The sequence below is a fragment of the Podarcis cretensis genome, assembly GCF_951804945.1.
Source record: "Podarcis cretensis genome assembly, chromosome: 2".
NCBI classification, from domain to species: Eukaryota; Metazoa; Chordata; class Lepidosauria; order Squamata; family Lacertidae; genus Podarcis; species Podarcis cretensis.
Window position 1 is genome coordinate 113,120,295 of NC_137171.1, and position 20,256 is coordinate 113,140,550.

Here is a 20,256-nt window from a genome sequence, read left to right on the forward strand (position 1 = left end):
CTGGCTTCTTCCCTCCATGGGCTTCAGTTGCTGCTTGCTTGCATCTTCGATTACCTATAGGACGCACTGGCCCATAGGACGCACCTAGTTTTTTTGGGGGGAAATCAAGGAAATTTTTTTTATTTTCCCCCCAGGTTTGCGCAGCCATCCGCAAGCTAGAAGAGGGAGACAGAGCGCTCCGTCTCCCTCTTCTGCCTTCAGGGACAGCCTCTCTAGCCTCCGTGGGGCAGCGGCTTGCCCCGCTGTCCCCCGAGCTTGAGGGCTGGCGATGGGGAGAAGCAAGCTTGCTTCTCCCCCCCGCCAGCCTCCAGATCAGGTTGGGGAATAGCGGGGTGGCGGCGCTCCGCCTCCCTGCTGTCCCCTGAGCTTTTGGGCTGCAGGCTGCTGCCCGCAAGCCTTGGGAGCCCGGTGGGCACTCCCGCCGGGCTCCCAAGGCTTGCGGATAGCTTCCTGAAGCCTGGAGAGCGAGAGGGGTCGGTGCGCACCGACGCCTCTCGCTCTCCAGGCTTCAGTGAAAGCCTGCATTCACCCCATAGGATGCACACACATTTCCCCTTCATTTTTGGAGGGGAAAAAGTGTGTCCTATAGGGCAAAAAATACGGTAAATTGGGTGGGATTCATCTAGGTAATTACGTATGAATCCTGGGAGCTATAGCTTTTTAAGGGTGCTGAGGATCCCCCCCCCCCTATTTTCCATAATTTTTATTAAAGTTTCCAGTTTTTACATTTCCACATTAACATCTTTCATTATACAAGGTAAAAGGTAAAGGTAAAGGTACCCCTGCCCGTACGGGCCAGTCTTGACAGACTCTGGGGTTGTGCGCCCATCTCACTTAAGAGGCCAGGGGCCAGCGCTGTCCGGAGACACTTCCGGGTCACGTGGCCAGCGTGACATCGCTGCTCTGGCGAGCCAGAGCTGCACACGGAAACGCCGTTTACCTTCCCGCCAGTAAGCGGTCCCTATTTATCTACTTGCACCCGGAGGTGCTTTCGAACTGCTAGGTTGGCAGGCGCTGGGACCGAGCAGCGGGAGCGCACCCCGCCGCAGGGATTCGAACCGCCGACCTTTCGATCGGCAAGTCCTAGGCGCTGAGGCTTTAACCCACAGCGCCACCTGCGTCCCACTTTCATTATACAAAGGTGGATAAAAATCAATGGTTTTTTTAAAAAAATAATAAACAAAAACCCCATATATTTTTTTAAAAATGGATTTTTTTATTAAATAGGATTTTTAAAATAAAATGCTTTTGGAGGAAAAATCTTTCTAAAGATAGTTTTCTATTTAAGCTACATTATAGTCCAAAGGCTATTCATCAGGAAATAAGGATTTGTTTTAAGTTTTTCATGTGTGCTAAAACTCAGTCTTAAGTTGTTGTTTTTTAATTGTTTAACCACATCAGTTAACAAACATGGATACATATGCTATAATGTTGTTGTTTCAGTTAAATAAATTGTTATTAAGGAAATGATTATTTTTTCTCCTTCCAATAAAGTACAGCAGAAAAGTTGTCCAAATATATAACTTATTAAACCTCACAATGATTTCATAATGACCTGTCTATGCATTTCTAATAGTATAACCAAATCAGTAATTTTTTATATAACTGTAAAAACTACTCTGAAAATTTATTATTCCAAAAATGAAACCTTCATTTGGTTGTAAATATTAAGATTATACCAGCAAGAATGTCTTCCTGTAAAAAAAAGATTTAAATCTAGTCTTACCGTCTTAAATTGTGATTTAAATTGATTTGATTGAAATCAAATCCACCCTGCATTATACACATACATTCAACGACTTCCCTCCTTCCCCTTCCAAGGTTCTTGGAAGAAGAAGAAAAGGGTGCTGAGACTTTTTTTCTCCTCCAGTGCTATGATTCCCAAAGTTCCTTGAAAAGAGGGATCAATCGTTAAACCAATCTGGGAATTGTATACCTGTGAGGGGAATAGGGTGGCTCTAGGCACCCTTAACAAACTACATCTCCCATAATCCCTTGGGGGGAATCATGACCATTTAAAGTGGTAGGACACTGCCTGAAATGCACATGGTGCCTTAATTCCTTAATCTCATTGGCTCTGTCATTCTTTTTTTCTTGGATGCCATTGGCTCCCTCTGTGTCTCCCTCTTGCCTCAAATCCCAATGGCTCCCTTTCCAGCTTAGATGCTACTTGAACCCTTCCTGATGTTTTCCCTCGTCACTCCTTGGCTTTTCAATGGTTCCATTCATTCCTCCCCCCTCTCCCCCTGCCCGTCCCCCCCGTATTTCTTAGATCTCGAGAAAGGTTTGCTGAAAGCGTTGAAGGTCCTGGATGTTTATTTGACAACGCCACTGCCGGAGGAGGTGGACGAGAATAGTGCTGAGGACGAGGGTCAGTCCCGCCGCAAATTCCTTGATGGGGATGAGCTCACGTTGGCCGACTGCAATCTTCTGCCCAAGCTTCACATCGTCAAGGTGAAAACCTCTTCTTTTGCTCCTCCTCCAGCCCCACTCCACCCCCAACTCCCGTAGGGCCAGGAGGATTGGATGGAATCTAGGAGTTAAGAGGGCTTTCCCCAGCGCAGCAAGTTAAATTGGGACTTCAGATTCCCCAAGACTCGGGTTATAAAATTAACCTGGCCAGATCTTTTCATGGCTGGGTTTTAATTTAAATCATTCTTCTAAGGACAAAATGGCAAAAAGATAGGCATCTCTGTGGAAAGATTCTCCTGTTAAGTATCTGGGTAGATGGCTACTTCAAGATCTAAATACCGTATTTCTTGCTCTTAAGATGCACCTAGTTTTTAAAGAAGGAAAACAAGAAAAAAAAATATTTTGAATCAAATGTTGTTGAAGAGGCTTTGCGTTGCTTTTGCTGAAGCCAGGACAGCAAGAGGGATCGCTGTGCGATAGCTGCGTATTCGCTCCATAAGACGCACCCCTTACTTTTTAGGAGGGGAAAAGTGTGTCTTATAAAGTGAAAAATATGGTAACTTATCACAATATAAGCGTGGAAATCTGTTGGCTGAGGTTTGAGCTTAATTGAATCACTGGTCTTTCTTGAAATCGAGCTACAGGGGGAAAAGAAAAATTATCTTCAGCCACAATGGCCCCAGCTGCACTACACATTCAAAGCAGTTTGTTATGGTTGCTGAGTGTTGTAGGGAGACCCTTACAGTGGTACCTCGCAAGACGAATGCCTCGCAAGACGAAAAACGCGCAAGACGAAACAGTTTTCCGTTTTTTGAGTCGTTCCGCAAGACGAATTTCCCTATGGGCTTGCTTCGCAAGACGAAACGTCTTGCGAGTTCTTGAGAGTTTGTTTCCTTTTTCTTAAAGCCACTAAGCCGTTAATAGCTGCTAAGCCGCTAATAGCCGTGCTTCGCAAGATGAAAAAAGCGCAAGACAAAGAGACTCGCGGAACGGATTAATTTCGTCTTGCGAGGCACCACTGTATTACATTAACAGAGCTACACTTCCCAGAGGCATTGATGGCTAAAAACTGCCCTGGGAACTGTAGCTCTGTGAGGGGAACAGGGATTGTTTCATGATTCAGTCCAGTACAGTGGTACCTCAGGTTAAGTACTTAATTCGTTCCAGAGGTCTGTACTTAACCTGAAACTGTTCTTAACCTGAAGCACCACTTTAGCTAATGGGGCCTCCTGCTGCCACTGCGCCGCCGGAGCACGATTTCTGTTCTCATCCTGAAGCAAAGTTCTTAACCTGAAGCACTATTTCTGGGTTTGCGGAGTCTGTAACCTGAAGCGTATGTAAACTGAGGTACCACTGTATATCTGAAGGAGCATCTCCACCCCCATCGTTCTGCCTGGACACTGAGGTCCAGTGCCAAGGGCCTTCTGGCGGTTCCCTCACTGTGAGGAGCCAAGTTACAGGGAACCAGGCAGAGGGCCTTCTCGGTAGTGGCACCCGCCCTGTGGAACGCCCTCCCACCAGATGTCAAAGAGAACAACAACTACCAGACTTTTAGAAGACATCTGAAGGCAGCCCTGTTTAGGGAAGCTTTTAATATTTGATGCATTACTGTATTTTAATATTTTGTTGGAAGCCGCCCAGAGTGGCTGGGGAAGCCCAGCCAGATGGGCGGGGTATAAACAGTAAATAATTATTATATATTATTATGACTCTTGGCACCCTTAACAAACAGCAGTTCCCAGGATTCCTTGGGGGAAGACATGACTTTTTACAGTGGTATGATAAAGGTTTAAATGTGGAGTGCAGCCAATCTCATTGGCTGTGTCCCTTCTATGTTAATGAACACGGCAACAAGAATGCTTGGACAGGGGTACAGTCGTACCTCGGGTTAAGTACTTAATTCGTTCCAGAGGTCCGTTCTTAACCTGAAACTGTTCTTAACCTGAGGTACCACTTTAGCTAATGGAGCATCCCACTGCCGCTGCACCGCTGGAGCACGATTTCTGTTCTCATCCTCAAGCAAAGTACTTAACCCGAGGTACTATTTCTAGGTTAACGGAGTCTGTAACCTGAAGCGTCTGTAATCCGAGGTACCACTGTATTGTGTGTTGTGTGAGATGTTATCTGTCCTGTTTTGAATCACACAAGCAGGCGCACTTCCACAAGCAGGCAGAATGCTCTGATTTTACTGAATTCTAAGTTCTGCACGTATTACCAAATTCCTTCTTGTGTGGAATCTCGGAACGCATGTGCGCCTGATTCATTCATAGGCCATGTTGCCTAAATTATGTTTGATCTCTCCGTCTCAACAGGTGGTGTGCAAGAAGTACCGAAACTTTACCATCCCTGAGGCATTCCAAGGCATCCACCGCTATCTCAAGAATGCTTACGCCCATGAGGAGTTTGCCAGCACCTGCCCAGACGACGAAGAGATTGAGCTAGCTTATGAGCTGGTTGCCAAAGCTTTGAAATAACAAACTTCTGAGAGTTGGAAAAAGGGACGTAGGGTTTCTGTGGCAGGGATATTGGGGTCTGGGGTTGGGCCCATTGAAGGGTATTTTTATGTATGTACTTACGTTTGGGGGGGGAAGGGGGGAGGAAGGAGGGAGAATGACTTATTTTCTGGGAGGGGGGACGTGATTTGAATTTCAGTAATAACAAGAATAAAATAAAAGTACACATTTGTAAAAATATTAAACCCGAGTGCTTTCCCTGCCTCCTCACTCCTGAAAATAGTGGGGAAGCAATGAATGGCTGCTGAAATATTTGGCTGCTTCTGTATTACTGAGGAATCTTAATTGGGTAGTTATTCAAAATGGAGAGATTTGAGGGTGATACCATAGGATACTTATTAAGTATTTGAGGAGCGGCGGTGAAATGTTCTGATTGGCTAATTAAGGAGACCGACTGGGTTAGAATGCTGGGGTCCTTCCATGAGTTTTGAAGGAACCCCTCCGATTGGTCCTGGTGCTGGTGGCTGAAAGAACTCTGGTTGGCTGCTTCTGGTCAGGTGACTAGAAACATCAGCAGTATCTCAGATTTTATCAGTGTAACACCAGCCACTAACTGCCACATGATTATTAGTGTTAGATGCCCAACTGGGCTGCACTACACATTTAAACCAGGATTGTACCAGTTTAAACAGTCACGGCTTCTCCCAAAGAATCCTGGGAGCTCTTGCTTTTTAGGGGTGGTGAGAGTTGTTAGGAGACACCCCCCACAGGGGACATGGGGAGAATGGTCCCTGGGTGGGTGGGTGCGTGCGATGATGAAACGGGGACTCCTTGAGTTTGCCTTTAGGAGTCACTTTTGTCAATCTCTTGCGCCAATCCTTCCTTGGCTGTTCGTAGCCACATGCTGTGTGGCACTGGGAATAATGTCCCCTAGCTAAAGGTAAAGGGACCCCTGACCATTAGGTCCAGTCATGGCCGACTGGGGTTGCGGCGCTCATCTCGCTTTATTGGCCGAGGGAGCCGGCGTACAGCTTCCAGGTCATGTGGCCAGCATGACTAAGCCACTTCTGGCGAACCAGAGCAGTGCACGGAAACGCAGTTTTCCTTTTTTTTTTTTTATAAATTTTTTATTAAGAATTTTGTTAATACAATAAAGAAAAAAAGACAGAATAAACAAAGAACAAACAAAGAATAAAACAAACATAAAGTTATACATCTTATAACTAAACCCCACTTTTTAGTCAGGGCATTCTATAACTAAATAATCCTTAACAAAGTGCCCTCGAAAACTTTCAATGGTTTTTTGTTTTTTAAAGGTTTAGCTCGCTTTCTGAAGGATTCCTTCCCCTTGCTAATTGGTGGGGGTAGGAAACCAGGCCACTGTCTCCCAAATCTTGTTGGAAATTCCACAGTTCAAGGTGGTTGTTGCTGTTACGTACCCATGGTACGCGGTGCATTAAAGGACCACCTTTTCCCAGCCTTCTGCCCTTCAGATGTAGCTAAACGTACTCATTTCATTTCATTTCATTTATTTTCATTCATTTTATTTATTCCATAAAGCTTATATACCACTTGGTTGTAAGGAGACGACAACATCAAAGCGGCTTAGATTTGGCTGCTTTAGTTGAGATTCCTCCCTCGTAGGGGGTTGGACTCTACAATTCTATCATTCAACTCCCATGGGAATTATAATCCAAATCATGTGGTAAGGAAGGCTTCAATAAACAGGGCTCTGCCCCAAGCAGCTTACACTCTGAATTTTGAAAGCATAGAAAAGGCAAAGAAAGAGGAGAGTCTTGTGTCCCTCTGTTTCTACCATCCTACCAAATCCCCCCCCCTTCTTTCTAATGCAAAGTCAACTGTAGCATCAGATAGCTGGATACAGTTGTGTGCGTTATGGGGAGCAGGGGGTTAAAATAAATTTCCGTGCACAAATTGCAGTTAAGAAGATAACCCAAAGAAAGAGATGAAAAAAGTGTTGTGAAACCAGGAAAGTTGTTATTTAGACTTCTTCCAGAGCATTTTGGTTATCGGGGGCCGAGAGAAAGCTGGTCCCGAGTCGTCTCACACCCTGGGGCATGGCTGCTTTGGGGGTTGGCTCTCATTGGAGGTTGACCAGAATGATTGACAGAGGGATCAGGGCGGCTTGCCCCCAGAAAAGGCTTGGCCCCCTGGCAGCTGAGTTGCATAGGTCAGTGTCGCAGCACGAAGAATAAAAGGTGAAATTGGTTCCCAGCATGGACCGGGTGCCGTGGGCCCCACACATCGAAGAATCCCCACAGGTCTTCTCATAGATAACCAGTTCCAGGGCACCTGAGGAAAAGAGATCAGGGATGAGGGTGAACAGAAGATCAGGGGCAATCCCACATGCACCCATTTCTTCCTTTTCATAGACTTGAAAAGTGAACGTCTGAAATCAGGTGTTTCCCAACTGTGGCCTGTGAGCTTTGTTCAGTCGCTCTAGGGGGAGTCTATAAAATTACGATTCAAAACCCTCCAGTACATTACAATTGCAGGAAAATTACCATATTTTTTGCTCTATAGGACGCACTTTTCCCCTCCAAAAATTAAGGGGAAATGTGTGTGCGTCCTATGGAGCGAATGCAGGCTCCTTGGCTTCAGCGATAGCAACGCGAAGCCTCCGAAGCGCAGAGGGAGAGCTCCCCCCGTGCTCTGGAGGCTACGTGTTGCTTTCGCTGAAGCCTGGAGAGCGAGAGGGGTCGGTGCGCACTGCCCCTCTCGCTCTCCAGGCTTCGGGGATAGCCGCCTGAAGCCTTTGGAGCACAGCGGGACATTGTGCTGCACTCCAAAGGCTTCGGGTTCCTTTAGCTGAAGCCGGGAGAGCAAGACTCTCCTGGCTTCAGCAGAGAGGGAGAGCTGCGCAGCGCCCCTTCAGCCAAGCAGGAGGAGAAATGGAAAGTGCTCCGTTTCTCCTGCCGCTTTGCTGAAGGGGCACTGAGCAGAGAGGGGGAGAATTTTTTCCCCTTGTTCTTCCCCTCTAAAACAAGGTGCGTCCTATGGTTGGGTGCATCCTATAGAGCGAAGAATATGGTACTCTGTGTTCCACCAGGAATCTCCACAATTTTCAAGCAGTCCATGATCTGGGCCATGTTGCGTGAGGAAAGGAAGATGCCATCTCAGGAAGCTGAGTTATAACGAGTCAGATCCTTGGGTTCATCTTGCTCAATATTGTCTCCACTGGCTGGCAGCGACTCTCCAGGGATTCACACAGGGACATTCCCAACCCTAACTTGGAGTTGCCAGAGATTTGAACCCGGAACATTCTGCATGATAACTTTGGGTGCTGCTTTCCCTCGTCTGGAGCAGCAGGAGTATACCAACTGCAAATAGGAATTGTTATTAACAGTAAAAAAGTAAAGGTAAAGGACCCCTGGACGGTAAAGTCCAGTCAAAGGCAACTATGGGGTTAAAGCACTCATCTCGCTTTCAGGCCGAGGGAGCCAGCGTTTGTCCACAGACAGCTTTCTGGGTCATGTGGCCTGCAGGACTGAACCACTTCTGGCGCAACGGGACACCGTGACAGAAGCCAGAGCGCACAGAAACACTGTTTACCTATCAACAGTATTGCATTTATAACCCACCTTTCCTGCAGAGAGTTAAAAGTGGTGTGGAGAGTTCTCCCCCTTTCCCATTTCACCCTCCCAACAACCCTGTGAGGTAGCAGAGGCTGAGAGAGAGCGACTGGCCCCTGTCTCCCCAACCAGCTTCATTGGCTGAATGCGCATTTGAACCCTCAACTCCCAGGCCCTGGACCAGCAATCTTGCCGCTACACTGATGGGAGATACACCCAAACAGGAAAAGTTGGGTCATGTTTGATAGACTTGGTTCTATGTTTTCTGACGTTGGAAAACTGAAAACCCTCCTTTGCTCGTTACTGTGCTTTGACTAAAAGAAAGGGCTGGATCTGCTTCCAGCGTAAACAACAGAGAAGCTGGCTTTGGAACCTAAGAGGAGTGGGATCTGTAATAAAATGTGGCAGCATAGCCTCACCCTGAAACCTGAGCTCAGGGTGCCAGCCGGCCACACTCTCCACTGCAATATTTTAAGCGAATAGGAGAGAGGATGGAGGACAGCATTTATTCTGCTCTTTTCCCAGCTGACACTCAAGTCCATTAGAGTTGTACCTTGGAATCCGTTCCGGAAGTCCGTCCGACTTCCAAAACGTTCGAAAACCAAAGCACGGCGTCTGATTGGCTGCAGGAAGCTCCTGCAACCAATCGGAAGCTGTGGAAGCCCCGTCGGACGTTCGGGTTCCAAAGAACATTTGCAAACTGGAACACTCACTTCCGGGTTTGCGTCATTCAGGAGCCAAAACGTCCGAGTACCAAGGCAGTCGGGATCCAAGATACTCCTGAGCATAATGGACAAGCCCAGTGGACAAACCACTTCCTTCAAAGGTGGTACATAAATCTAAGAAATAATAAAACAAAATAAAATCCAGGTTCCCCCAGTGTGTGGGTGCTTTCCCCTTTGTTTCTTACTGGGCCTGTTTTTGTCTCCCATTTCTATTAGCACTAAGTATTTTGAGTTTGCTTCTAGAGGGAGTGGTAGCTTCAGAAGTTCAGGGCTGCTCCCTGTCCATCTCTGAAAACATTCCCTCCTCTCTTCCTCCCATGTTCCCAGGATTTCTTTCTCTGGCCTTGACAAAAGCAGGATCAAAACGTCAAAACTATTGGTAAAAGCGATCGCTAGAAATCTGGCAGCAGAACCTCTGTGTCCTCTGATGACAGATGTGAGGCATCTCTGAGACGGGCCGCATGGTGTGGGGAACTTCAGGCAGTCCAGCGGGGAGATGGTAGGGAACAGGCAGGTGTAGCATCGCAAGGCGGATCCTGAAGGCAAAGAACAAAGGTGGCCTTAAGGCACAAAGTATTGAAAATCAGAGCTCTAAATTGGCACAGTGGTGCGGACCAGGGATGGGCAACATCTTGCCTCCTGCAAATGTTGGACTACAACTCTTGTCACTCCTGCCCATTGCCCAAGCTGCCTGGGGCTGATGGGAATTGGAGTCCAACAGTATCCGGAGGCCAAATATTCCAGGTGTAGAAAAAATGGTAGCCAATAATACTAAAAAACTTAGTGTTACAGATGCTTCAGGTTACAGACTCCGCTAACCCAGAAATAGTACCTCAGGTTAAGAACTTTACCTCAGGAAGAGAACAGAAATTGTGTGGCAGCAGCAGGAGGCCCCATTAGCTAAAGTGGTACCTCAGGTTAAGAACGGTTTCAGGTTAAGAACGGACCTCTGGAACGAATTAAGTTCTTAAGGGTACCACTGTATCACAAAGCAATTTCACAATTCAATGAAACAGGGATAGCTCAGTCGGTTGAACATGAGACTCTTAATGTCAGGGTCATGAGTTTGAGTTTCCATGTATTTTGGACTACAGCTCCCATCCGTCTCAGCCAGGCAAAAGTTAGCGTAAGGTTACCGGTATATGCTACTACTGCGGCCCGTGTTTTGTGAGCCCAAAAATGGAAAATGAGTGAGGTCCCAACTAAAGAATGGCAACTTAAACTGACAGAATATGTGCAGCTTGCAGACTTAACATAAAGAATTAGAGAACAAGAAGAACATACGTTTAGAAGAGACTGGAAAATGTTTATTGAATATACAGGGGGAAATTGTGTACACCCGAAAATGTTGGCAGCATTAAGATAAAACCAACAGTGTAAATAAGTTTTGATGGATGCAATGATGGAATACTGAATGGTTTAGCTTTTGTAAAATATGCAGGGATTTATGATATGCAAAATGAACCATGGAAAGAGAAGAAGGGAAATTGATATTTTAAGGATGTTTAAGTGAGTATTCTAAATTGTAAAACAGAAAATTTAATAAAGATATTTATAAGAACCCACTTTTTCAGCGGTGCCAACTTGAATAAAATATTGGGTTTGGATATTGACCCACGTGGCACAGTTTATGACGATTCAATTAAATGCATGCAACACGAGCATAGTTTGACTATTCATGACAGCAGTAATCGGGTTACCACAACACAGCTGCTGTTAGTCCTCTTTACTTCCACAAGGGGGAAACATATTCCTCCAAATCCCATTAATCTCAGGATATGATTATTTCCCCGTGGGCAAGCAGGCCTCTAGCTCTGCCAGATGCTTCTCGCTGTAAAGGAACTCCCTTGTTATGCTGAACAGCTGTTGCTTTATTCCAGAACATCTTACTTCGATAACTCAATGAAAAGAGCCTTATTGCAGAAGGATCACAGCCTAGCAGCCTTCAACTTTGGGGGGTCCTGGGTGGGGACTCCAAGCTCATCCCTCCTTCTCCCAAAGTCCTTCCCCCTCTTAGTCCTGCATGTGACTTTTCCTTTTCCATGCAGAGGATTGGCAGATTATAGGTCAGCGCCTTGAATAGTTGCATGTAAGAGAGAGAAGTTAAGACTGTGCTGCTTTTCCCATCGGAATGATGTTGCGGCACTGGGAGAAAGTGCATCAGCTGAAATTCTATACCCCCAACTCACATTTTATAGGCAAACAAGAGGGACGTGTATAGGTAAAGGTAAAGGGACCCCTGACCATTTGGTCCAGTCGTGACCGACTCTGGGGTTGCGGCGCTCATCTCGCTTTATTGGCTGAGGGAGCCGGCATACAGCTTCCGGGTCATGTGGCCAGCATGACTAAGCGAACCAGAGCAGCGCACGGAAACACCGTTTACCTTCCCGCTGGAGTGGTACCTATTTATCTACTTGCACTTTGACGTGCTTTCGAACAGCTAGGTTGCCAGGAGCAGGGACTGAACAACGGGAGCTCACCCCATCGCGGGGATTCAAACTGCTGACCTACTGATCGGCAAGTCCTAGGCTCTGTGGTTTAACCCACAGTGCCACCCACAACCCTTATACGTGTATAGGAGACACGCTTAAATTCTCAGGCCAACAATCCCGGGCCAAGGCCCCCTTGGCCCTAGCGTGTATTGCTGAGGGTGCTGCCCAATTATCTTGTGGCATCTTGAGAATGCATTTATTGTGGCGTGCACTGGGGTCCACTTCATCAGCTGTGTGGAATGTTATTCCTAATTTGACAGGTATCTTTTTTCATAAACAATTTGTGATGTCCGTTTTTCATAAACAATTTGACTGGAAATAATAACTCTTGCAAATTCTCATTTCTAGACGCATGTTGAAAAAGAAACACAAAAGAATTGAATAATACAGACTTCCAACAGATTTATATTCCTTAAAAAACCGAGGTATGGAACCAAATATCATGATATGCGTTAATACATTTCAGAATGTATATACTTCATTATATTTATGATTTATGGTATTGGAGAACCTTGATTTATTTTGACATATTATTTGATATTACCAGCTGAAGAAGGCATTTACTCCGAAACAGGGCCCTGTCCTGGTCACCACTACTGAAGTTGTACATCTAATTCATACTCCGGATACTTCTTTTTGGCCCTATTTGATTCTTTATTCTGACTTTATATAATATGGACTCTTTTTGATTACCATTGAGACTTGTATAAAACAATTGTTGTGTACTGGTATTTTATGTACCTTTATACTATATTACTGCATATTTGGAACTACATTATTTCTGCACTTAAACGTTGTGTTTAAATTTATTATTATTTTAAAACTGTCGCACTTATACGTTGTGTTTAAATTTACTATTAGTTTAAAACTGTTATTCTTAGCAGAATATACACGTTTTTCTTTTCAACTCTCGAGTAGGAATTATTCCTTGCATTGAAACTTTTGGCCAGAGCTCTTGGTATATCCTTTTCAGGTATCTTTTGCATACATATGAGTGCAGAGAGAGAGAGAGAGAGAGAGAGAGAGAGAGAGAGAACGGGTAGCAGTGAGGCTGGAAGGAAATGGAAACGCAGGAAAGCAGACTGTGAGAATTGCATTTAAAACGCAAACACAATTGCAGCGATCATCATTCACAAAGCAGTGGCGATGGAAACAGACATCCTGCATTGGATAAATGCCCATTATTTTCATTCAGAACTTCTTGATGAATTGCAATTCATCTGTTTCACGCTGTAGTCTCCCTTTGAGGATAGAACTTGGGACCTACCATACTCTCCAACAATTTCTCGATGAAAATAGAGACATCCTATTCCATTACAGTGGTACCTCGGGTTAAGTACTTAATTCATTCCGGAGGTCTGTTCTTAACCTGAAACTGGTCTTAACCTGAAGCACCACTTTAGCTAATGGGGCCTCCTGCTGCGCGATTTCTGTTCTCATCCTGAAGCAAAGTTCTTAACCCGAGGTACCATTTCTGGGTTAGCGGAGTCTGTAACCTGAAGCGTATGTAACGAGCATCTCAGAAGCCAAACATTTTAGTTTTCGAATGCCGAAAATCCGGAAGTAATTGCTTCCATTTTTGAACGCTTTTCAGAAGTCGAATGCCTTCCGTTGTGTCCCCCCCCCCCCCAATTTTCCCCGTTGACTTCACCAACCGCCCTTTGCACCTTGGTTGTCGAATGTTCAGTCGAACGGTCTTCCGGAACTGATTATGTTCGACAACTGAGGTATTATTATTATTATTATTATTATTAACGCCCTGTCCATCTGACTGGGTTGCCCCAGTCACTCTGGGTGGCTTCCAACATATATCAAAACAATGAAACATTAAACAATAAACAAAGCTTCCCTATGTCATCTGAAGGTTGTGTCGTTACTTATTTCCTTGGCTCAGCGGGTCACATAACTCCATATCCTCTAATATTTCTCTGATGAAAATCAGGCCGTCCTAAGGAAAAGCAGGACATTCCAGGATAAAATCAGAAACCAGGGTGGCTTCTGTAAATCCAGGGCTGTCCCTAGAAAATCGGGTCTGGCCTTCGGCATGAAAGGCAGATTTTCTGTCTCTGAGCTATGGCTCTGCCCCTTTCCTCCTGTTATGGCCTCCCTTGTGCCAACTTGATTGTAAGCTCCTTGGGGCAAGTATCTGCCCTCTTTCTTAAAGTGTAAAGCCCCTGTATGTTGACGGCATTGTGTACAAAGAGTTGTTATTTTTGCACTGTTTTTGCCTTATGGCTGAGGAGGTCCACAGTTTCAATCACAGTCCTCCATGTTCCCAAATGATTAGGCATTCTTCATCCCCACATATATCTATTTACTAGGCTTTCCAATTTTCCACTCTGTTCCAGCTCTGCTCTGGGAAAACTTTACTGACTACATTTATGCCTGTCTGCCTGTTTAGCACCACAGGAGCTAAACCAATATAAGATAATATAAAATGTTTTTTTTTTTTTTTTTAGTGAACAGTTTATCAAGACTTTCCATTTTTTTAAAAAAAAAACCAGGCAAAGAATCAATAAAAACTTGTGCATGTACACTTATACACTGGGTTACAGCAAACCTAAGAGCGAAACCAGTAGACAACAGAAATTATATACAATCCACAACACAAGAACATTCAGTGAAACAATCAGGGAACCATCACAAAAGCCATCAGCTAGCCAAGTGTAAAGAGAATAATTCTTTTTCAACTCAGTCAGCCTGAAACATCAATCCATCTGTATGTTGTCAGGAATGCATTCCCAAGTATTTTCTTTATATTTGCATTCAGCTATCCTAAAATCCCAGGGTCTACCTGGTCCTCTGCTCCAAATTAGTTGCTCACAGTATAATCCCAAACTTGTTTGCTGGGAATCAGGGAAGGGCAAACCTCTCCTTTTCAGTTTATCCCCCATTTCTCATCCTTCCAGGTTTTAAGTTCCCCAGGTCTCGATGTCGCTTTGTGATTTCCATGAAAATCCATCAGCATCTCAGAACAAATTTATCCTAATGTATGCATACGTGTATGATTTTTTTTGCCCAACGTACACATTTTTGCGGGTCCCTTTCCTATCGTGATGCATCTTTGCATGCTATTTTCACAAATATATGCATTTAAAAGCAAATCCCCCCCCCGGATAATGTGCATTTTTGAACATATTGTTGTTGTTTTGTTGTTTGTTGTTGTCCGACTCTTCTTGACCCCATGGACCAGAGCACGCCAGGCACTCCGGTCTTCCACTGTCTCCCGCAGTTTGGTCAGACTCATGTTTGTAGCTTCAAGAACACTGTCCAACCATCTCGTCCTCTGTCGTCCCCTTCTCCTTGTGTCCTCAAATTACTGTGCTGGAAAAGTGCATTGCAAAATTCAGAAAGGCCCAAATTTTGAAGGGTGGCTTTGATTTGGTTTACAAATTGTTTTGGAAGTGCGGATTAAGGTGGAGCCACCTTTAAATGTGAACAGAGTCAAATTCCTCCCCTACTGCTACTCAGAAGTAAGAGGCTATAGGATTGGGTGAGGCCCGCCAGTTAACTTCCACTTACCTGATGGAAGGAGAAGGAGGGTTGCACAGCTGACCAAAAACATGACCTTCATCTTTGGCCTTATCCTGTCCCTCTGCCTCTTGCACTGCCTGACTGGGCTAGGCAGAGGGTCCCTTTTAAAGTTTTCCACCCCACTAATGAGCAGCCTTCTTCATGTGATTAACGTTAATTTAACATCCGGGCTTAGAAGAGGCTGGAAAGGCAGAAATTGAGGAGGACAGTGCTTTTCAAACGGTGGCAAGAACCTCAGGCTTCCTTGGAAACTCCCATTTCCTCAGAGTTTCCTTTGTAATGGCGAACACTCTGCTTGAAAAACAGCCTGCTCCCTTTTTAAATCAGCTTGTTTCTGGTAAAATTTTAAAAGTGAAATCCTATGCAAGTTCACCGGCAAATAAGTAAAAAGGTAAAGGTAAAGGTACCCCTGCCCGTACGGGCCAGTCTTGACAGACTCTGGGGTTGTGCGCCCATCTCACTTAAGAGGCCAGGGGCCAGCGCTGTCCGGAGACACTTCCGGGTCACGTGGCCAGCGTGACATTGCTGCTCTGGCGAGCCAGAGCTGCACACGGAAACGCCGTTTACCTTCCCGCTGGTAAGCGGTCCCTATTTATCTACTTGCACCCGGAGGTGCTTTCAAACTGCTAGGTTGGCAGGCGCTGGGACCGAGTAGCGGGAGCGCACCCCGCCGCAGGGATTCGAACCGCCGACCTTTCGATTGGCAAGCCAAAGGCGCTGAGGCTTTAACCCACAGCGCCACCTGCTCAGAAGTAACAAGTAAGTGTTCAGCCATCCTCTTGAAGCCATCCAGGGTGTTTCTATCAAGAAGGCCCTTGAATGATAGAATCATAGAATCTTAAGAGTTGGAAGGGAACCAAGGGTCATCTAGTCCAACCCCTGCAATGCAGGAATCCTGAGAATCCGAAAGCATCTATGACAGGTGGCCAACCAACCTCTGCTTTAAAATCTCAAAGAAGGAGAGTCCACAGCCTCCCGAGGGAGACCGTTCCACTGTCAAACAGCTCTCACTGTCAGAAAGTTTTTTGGTATGGAATCTCCTTTTCTGCAACTCGAAACCATTGGTTCGGTGTTAGAATTCCTTTTCCATAATTGCAGTCATGGGATTTTTGTCTATCACATGATGGTATATGTTTTGACTCCACAGAGTGGGATGTGACGGAGACAGGATGTTTGTGTTACTGCGTTCTGTGAAGTGGGACTATTGTCCTTTGCTCTTTTTCTCTTTGCTGTCTGATGCTAGAAAGAGAGGGAGCCATGTTGCAGTGCTCCATGTGTGTTTATATGTAAATAAAGTAGACTGGCCAAAATGCTGAGTTGCTGAGGTCTGTTACACAAGTTGCACAAACTCTGCAGATCCCTAAGTGTGCTGGTGTTGGTTGGCATCAGTCGCTGTGATGTTCGGGCAGAAGAAAGCTTTTGAAACTCCCGAACGATCGACCAGGAGGGAGAGAACATGCCAGTCGGGCATATGTCTCTGCCAGTGTCCTACTCGAGTGTAGGCTGAACTCCTGACATTCGGGTCTTACCCTCCAGAGCAGAGAAAACAAGCTTAGAATCATAGAATCATAGAAGAGTTGGAAGAGACCACAAGGGCCATCGAGTCCAACCCCCTGCTAAGCAGGAAACACCATCAGAGCACTCCTGACATATGGTTGTCAAGCCTCTGCTTAAAGACCTCCAAAGAAGGAGACTCCACCACACTCCTTGGCAGCAAATTCCACTGTCAAACAGCTCTTACTGTCAGGAAGCTTGCTCCATCTTCCATGTGACATTCCTTTCAGATGATTTGAAGATGGCTATCATATATCCTCTCAGTTTCCTCTTTTCCAGGCAAAACATACCCAGCTCTTCAGCCATTCCTCATAAGGCTTGTTTTGCATCAGTACATAGCACACTGAGGCGAAGGACTCAGAACCCCTTCCTCCTCCTCTTCCTCCTCCTCTTCTTCTTCTTCTTCCCAGTATGTTTCCAGGGCACAATTAGGAGTGTTGGTGCTGACCTTTAAAGCCCTAAACAGCCTCGCCCCTGTATACCCCCCCCCATTGTTCAGCCCAGACACTTGGGTCCAGCTCTGAGGGCCTTCTGGTGGTTCCCTCACTGCGAGAAGCGAGGTTACAGGGAACCAGGCAGAGGGCCTTCTCAGTAGTGGCACCAGCCCTGTGGAACGCCCTCCCATCAGATGTCAAGGAAATAACTATCTGACTTTTGGAAGACATCTGAAGGCAGTCTTGTTTAGGGAAGCTTTTAATATTTGATGAATTATTGTATTTTAATATTTTGCTGGAAGCGAAGCAGCCCAGAGTGGCTGGGGAAACCCAACCAGATGGGCAGGATATAAACAAATAAATAATTGTTGTTCTTGTTTTATTATTATTATACCACCCATCATCAAAAGATCTCAGGGCGGTTCAGAAGATACACAAGATAGAAGCATAAATAAATACTTAAAACAGAAACAACAAAACAATAACTCCTCCTAGCAACAAACACATTTAAAAAGCTGTAGAATATAATCAGCCAAAGGCCTGGTTGAAGAGGTATGTTTTTGCCTGGCGCCTAAAGATACAGTGGTACCTCTAGTTACGAACTTAATTAATTCTGGAGGTCCGTTCTTAAGCTGAAACTGTTCTTACCCTGAGGCGTGCTTTCGCTAATGGGGCTTCCCGCTGCATGAGCGCCTCCGACGTGTGATTTCCGTTCGCATCCTGGGGCAAAGTTCGCAACCAGGAGCAGCTACTTCCAGGTTAGCGGAGTTTGTAACCCAAAGCGTTCGTAACCAGAGGTACCACTGTATGTCACAAAGGTGCCAAGCAAGCCTCCCTGGGGAGAGCATTCCACAAATGGGGAGCCACCACAGAAAAGGCCCGCTCTGTTTTCGCCACCCTCCGGACCTTATGTGGAGAAGGCACACAAAGAAAGGACTGAGATTATGATCACAGGATGGTTTGCATAGGGAGATGTGGTCTTGGAGGTATTGTGGTCCAAAGCTGTACTGATCACCTCAAAGGCTGGGCTAGAAGGCAGTCTTTTAAATAGGTAAAGGTAAAGGGACCCCTGACCATTAAGTCCAATCGTGACCGACTCTGGGGTTGCGGCGCTCATCTCGCTTTATTGGCCGAGGGAGCCGGCGTCCAGCTTCCGGGTCATGTAGCCAGCATGACTAAGCCACTTCTGGCGAACCAGAGCAATGCACGGAAATGCTGTTTACCTTCCCGCCGGAGCAGTATCTATTTATCTACTTGCACTTTGACATGTTTCTGAACTGCTAGGTGGGCAGGTGCAGGGACCGAGCAACAGGAGCTCACCCCATCACGGGGATTCGAACCGCCAATCTTCTGATCGGCAAGCCCTAGGCTCTGTGGTTTAACCCACAGCGCCACCCGCGCCCAGTCTTTTAAATACTCTGGTCTAAAACAGTATACACTGGGATTTACATAGTGTAAACACTGCACAAGTAAATTATGATGGATGCTGAATAAACAGGCTGCCAGGAGGTGCCCACGTCTCAGAAGACCCTGGAGCATTTTGAAGGTGGTTCCTTGGCAGGCAAATCGATGTGAAAAAGAAGCGCTCCCTGAGTTGTCGTAGGCTGAAACTAACTAGATGTGGGTGTGGCCCTGCCTGGTTCTGATGAGGCCCAGATAAGCTGTCTGCCATCAGAGGAAACCGCAGAGTGTGTAAGTTTCAGAAATCGAACTCGGGGCTGAAAGACGATGGTTAAGAATAGCCCCTTTAATCCCAACAAAAAAAATTCCTTCCAGTAGCACCTTAAAGACCAACTAAGTTAGTTCTTGGTATGAGCTTTCGTGTGCATGCACACTTCTTCAGATACTTGGTATGAGCTTTCGTGTGCATGCACACTTCTTCAGATACTGTGTATCTGAAGAAGTGTGCATGCACACGAAAGCTCATACCAAGAACTAACTTAGTTGGTCTTTAAGGTGCTACTGGAAGGAATTTTTTTTGTTTTGACTATGGCAGACCAACACGGCTACCTATCTGTCCCTTTAATCCCGTTACCCCTTGAAGCTGGATAGAGAAGGCGCTACGGCAGGTTGGAAATGAGGGCCTTCAGCTGCACGGAGTTTGTGTGCCAGATTCAATGACTGCTTGCGCTCCTGATCCAAAGCTCCAGGGATTTGAGATTAACAGGCCTAATTGACTTGGCTCCGGGCCTCCGGGGCGAGGCAGGCAAGACGTCCGCGAAAGCGAGCGTCAACAACAGCAGCCTCTGGCTCAGCCAAATCATGTTGGGGCCGCAGGCACCCCGTAACGGGAGAATTGTGGCCCCCGGAACAAACGCAGAAGAGCGAGGCAGTTAATTCTCCGTCCCCCTTCCACCCCTGCCCCTAGCTAAACCCAGGGCATTTGACCAAGCACCTGAAATTTCTGGATTCAGAACGTATTAAGCTAAAAGGCAAAGGGTCTCCAAATCCTCAGCAAGTTTTTAAAGCAGGGAATTTTTATCAGTCTGATATCACCTTCCACGGGCCACATGCGATTAGTGGGCAGGGCCAGAGTTAACAAGTGGGCGGAGCAACAGGTATAGGCTGCATTTCCACCGCTCACCTTCAGAGATTTCTTTCTACACACGACACACGCCTTGCTTCTTTCCCTCTAGGCGAGCGAGAAGCATTGGTCCCCATCTGCACTATACATTGAAAACAGCATCGTACCACTTCAAACAGACACAGCTTCCCCCACAGCATCCTGGGAAGGGTAGTTTGTTAAGGGGGGGTGAGAGTTGTTAGGGTACTTCCCCCCCCCCCACACACACTGTTCACCTCTGAGACCTAACAATTCCCAGAGTTCCCTGGGAAAAGGGATTGACTGCTAAACCCCTCGGGGCAGTGGCGTAGCGTGGGTTATCAGCACCCGGGGCAAGGCAAGTAATTTGCACCCCCTAACCCGTGGATTTGCGCCCCCTAACCCGTGGATTTCCCTAACCCCCAGATGTTGCACCCGGTGCGGCCGGCCCCCCCTGCACCCCCCACGCTACGCCACTGCCTCGGGGACCGCTTAAATAAAGCTAAATCAATAAAAC

The 20,256-nt window shown here is 46.2% G+C and overlaps 2 protein-coding genes across 3 annotated transcripts in view; one reads left to right on the forward strand and one right to left on the reverse strand.

The window, feature by feature from the left end:
* Positions 1-5,008, forward strand: part of CLIC1 (chloride intracellular channel 1) — a 37,284-nt gene extending 32,276 nt beyond the window's left edge. For both annotated transcript variants that reach the window (XM_079964074.1, XM_079964075.1), the window contains exons 5-6: positions 2,273-2,454; positions 4,725-5,008. In XM_079964074.1, coding sequence (XP_079820200.1) covers positions 2,273-2,454; positions 4,725-4,886 — 344 coding nt within the window. In that variant the 3' untranslated portion in view covers positions 4,887-5,008. The remainder of the gene's footprint in view (positions 1-2,272; positions 2,455-4,724) is intronic.
* A 1,369-nt stretch (positions 5,009-6,377) lies between these two features.
* Positions 6,378-15,358, reverse strand: LOC307209093 (uncharacterized protein). Its single transcript, XM_079964197.1, has 3 exons — positions 15,198-15,358; positions 9,597-9,719; positions 6,378-7,178 (listed from the first exon to the last, which is right to left on the reverse strand). Exons 1-3 carry the CDS (start codon positions 15,247-15,249, stop codon positions 6,967-6,969), a joined length of 387 nt encoding a protein of 128 aa, XP_079820323.1. The 5' UTR covers positions 15,250-15,358; the 3' UTR covers positions 6,378-6,966.
* Positions 15,359-20,256: the final 4,898 nt, after the last annotated feature.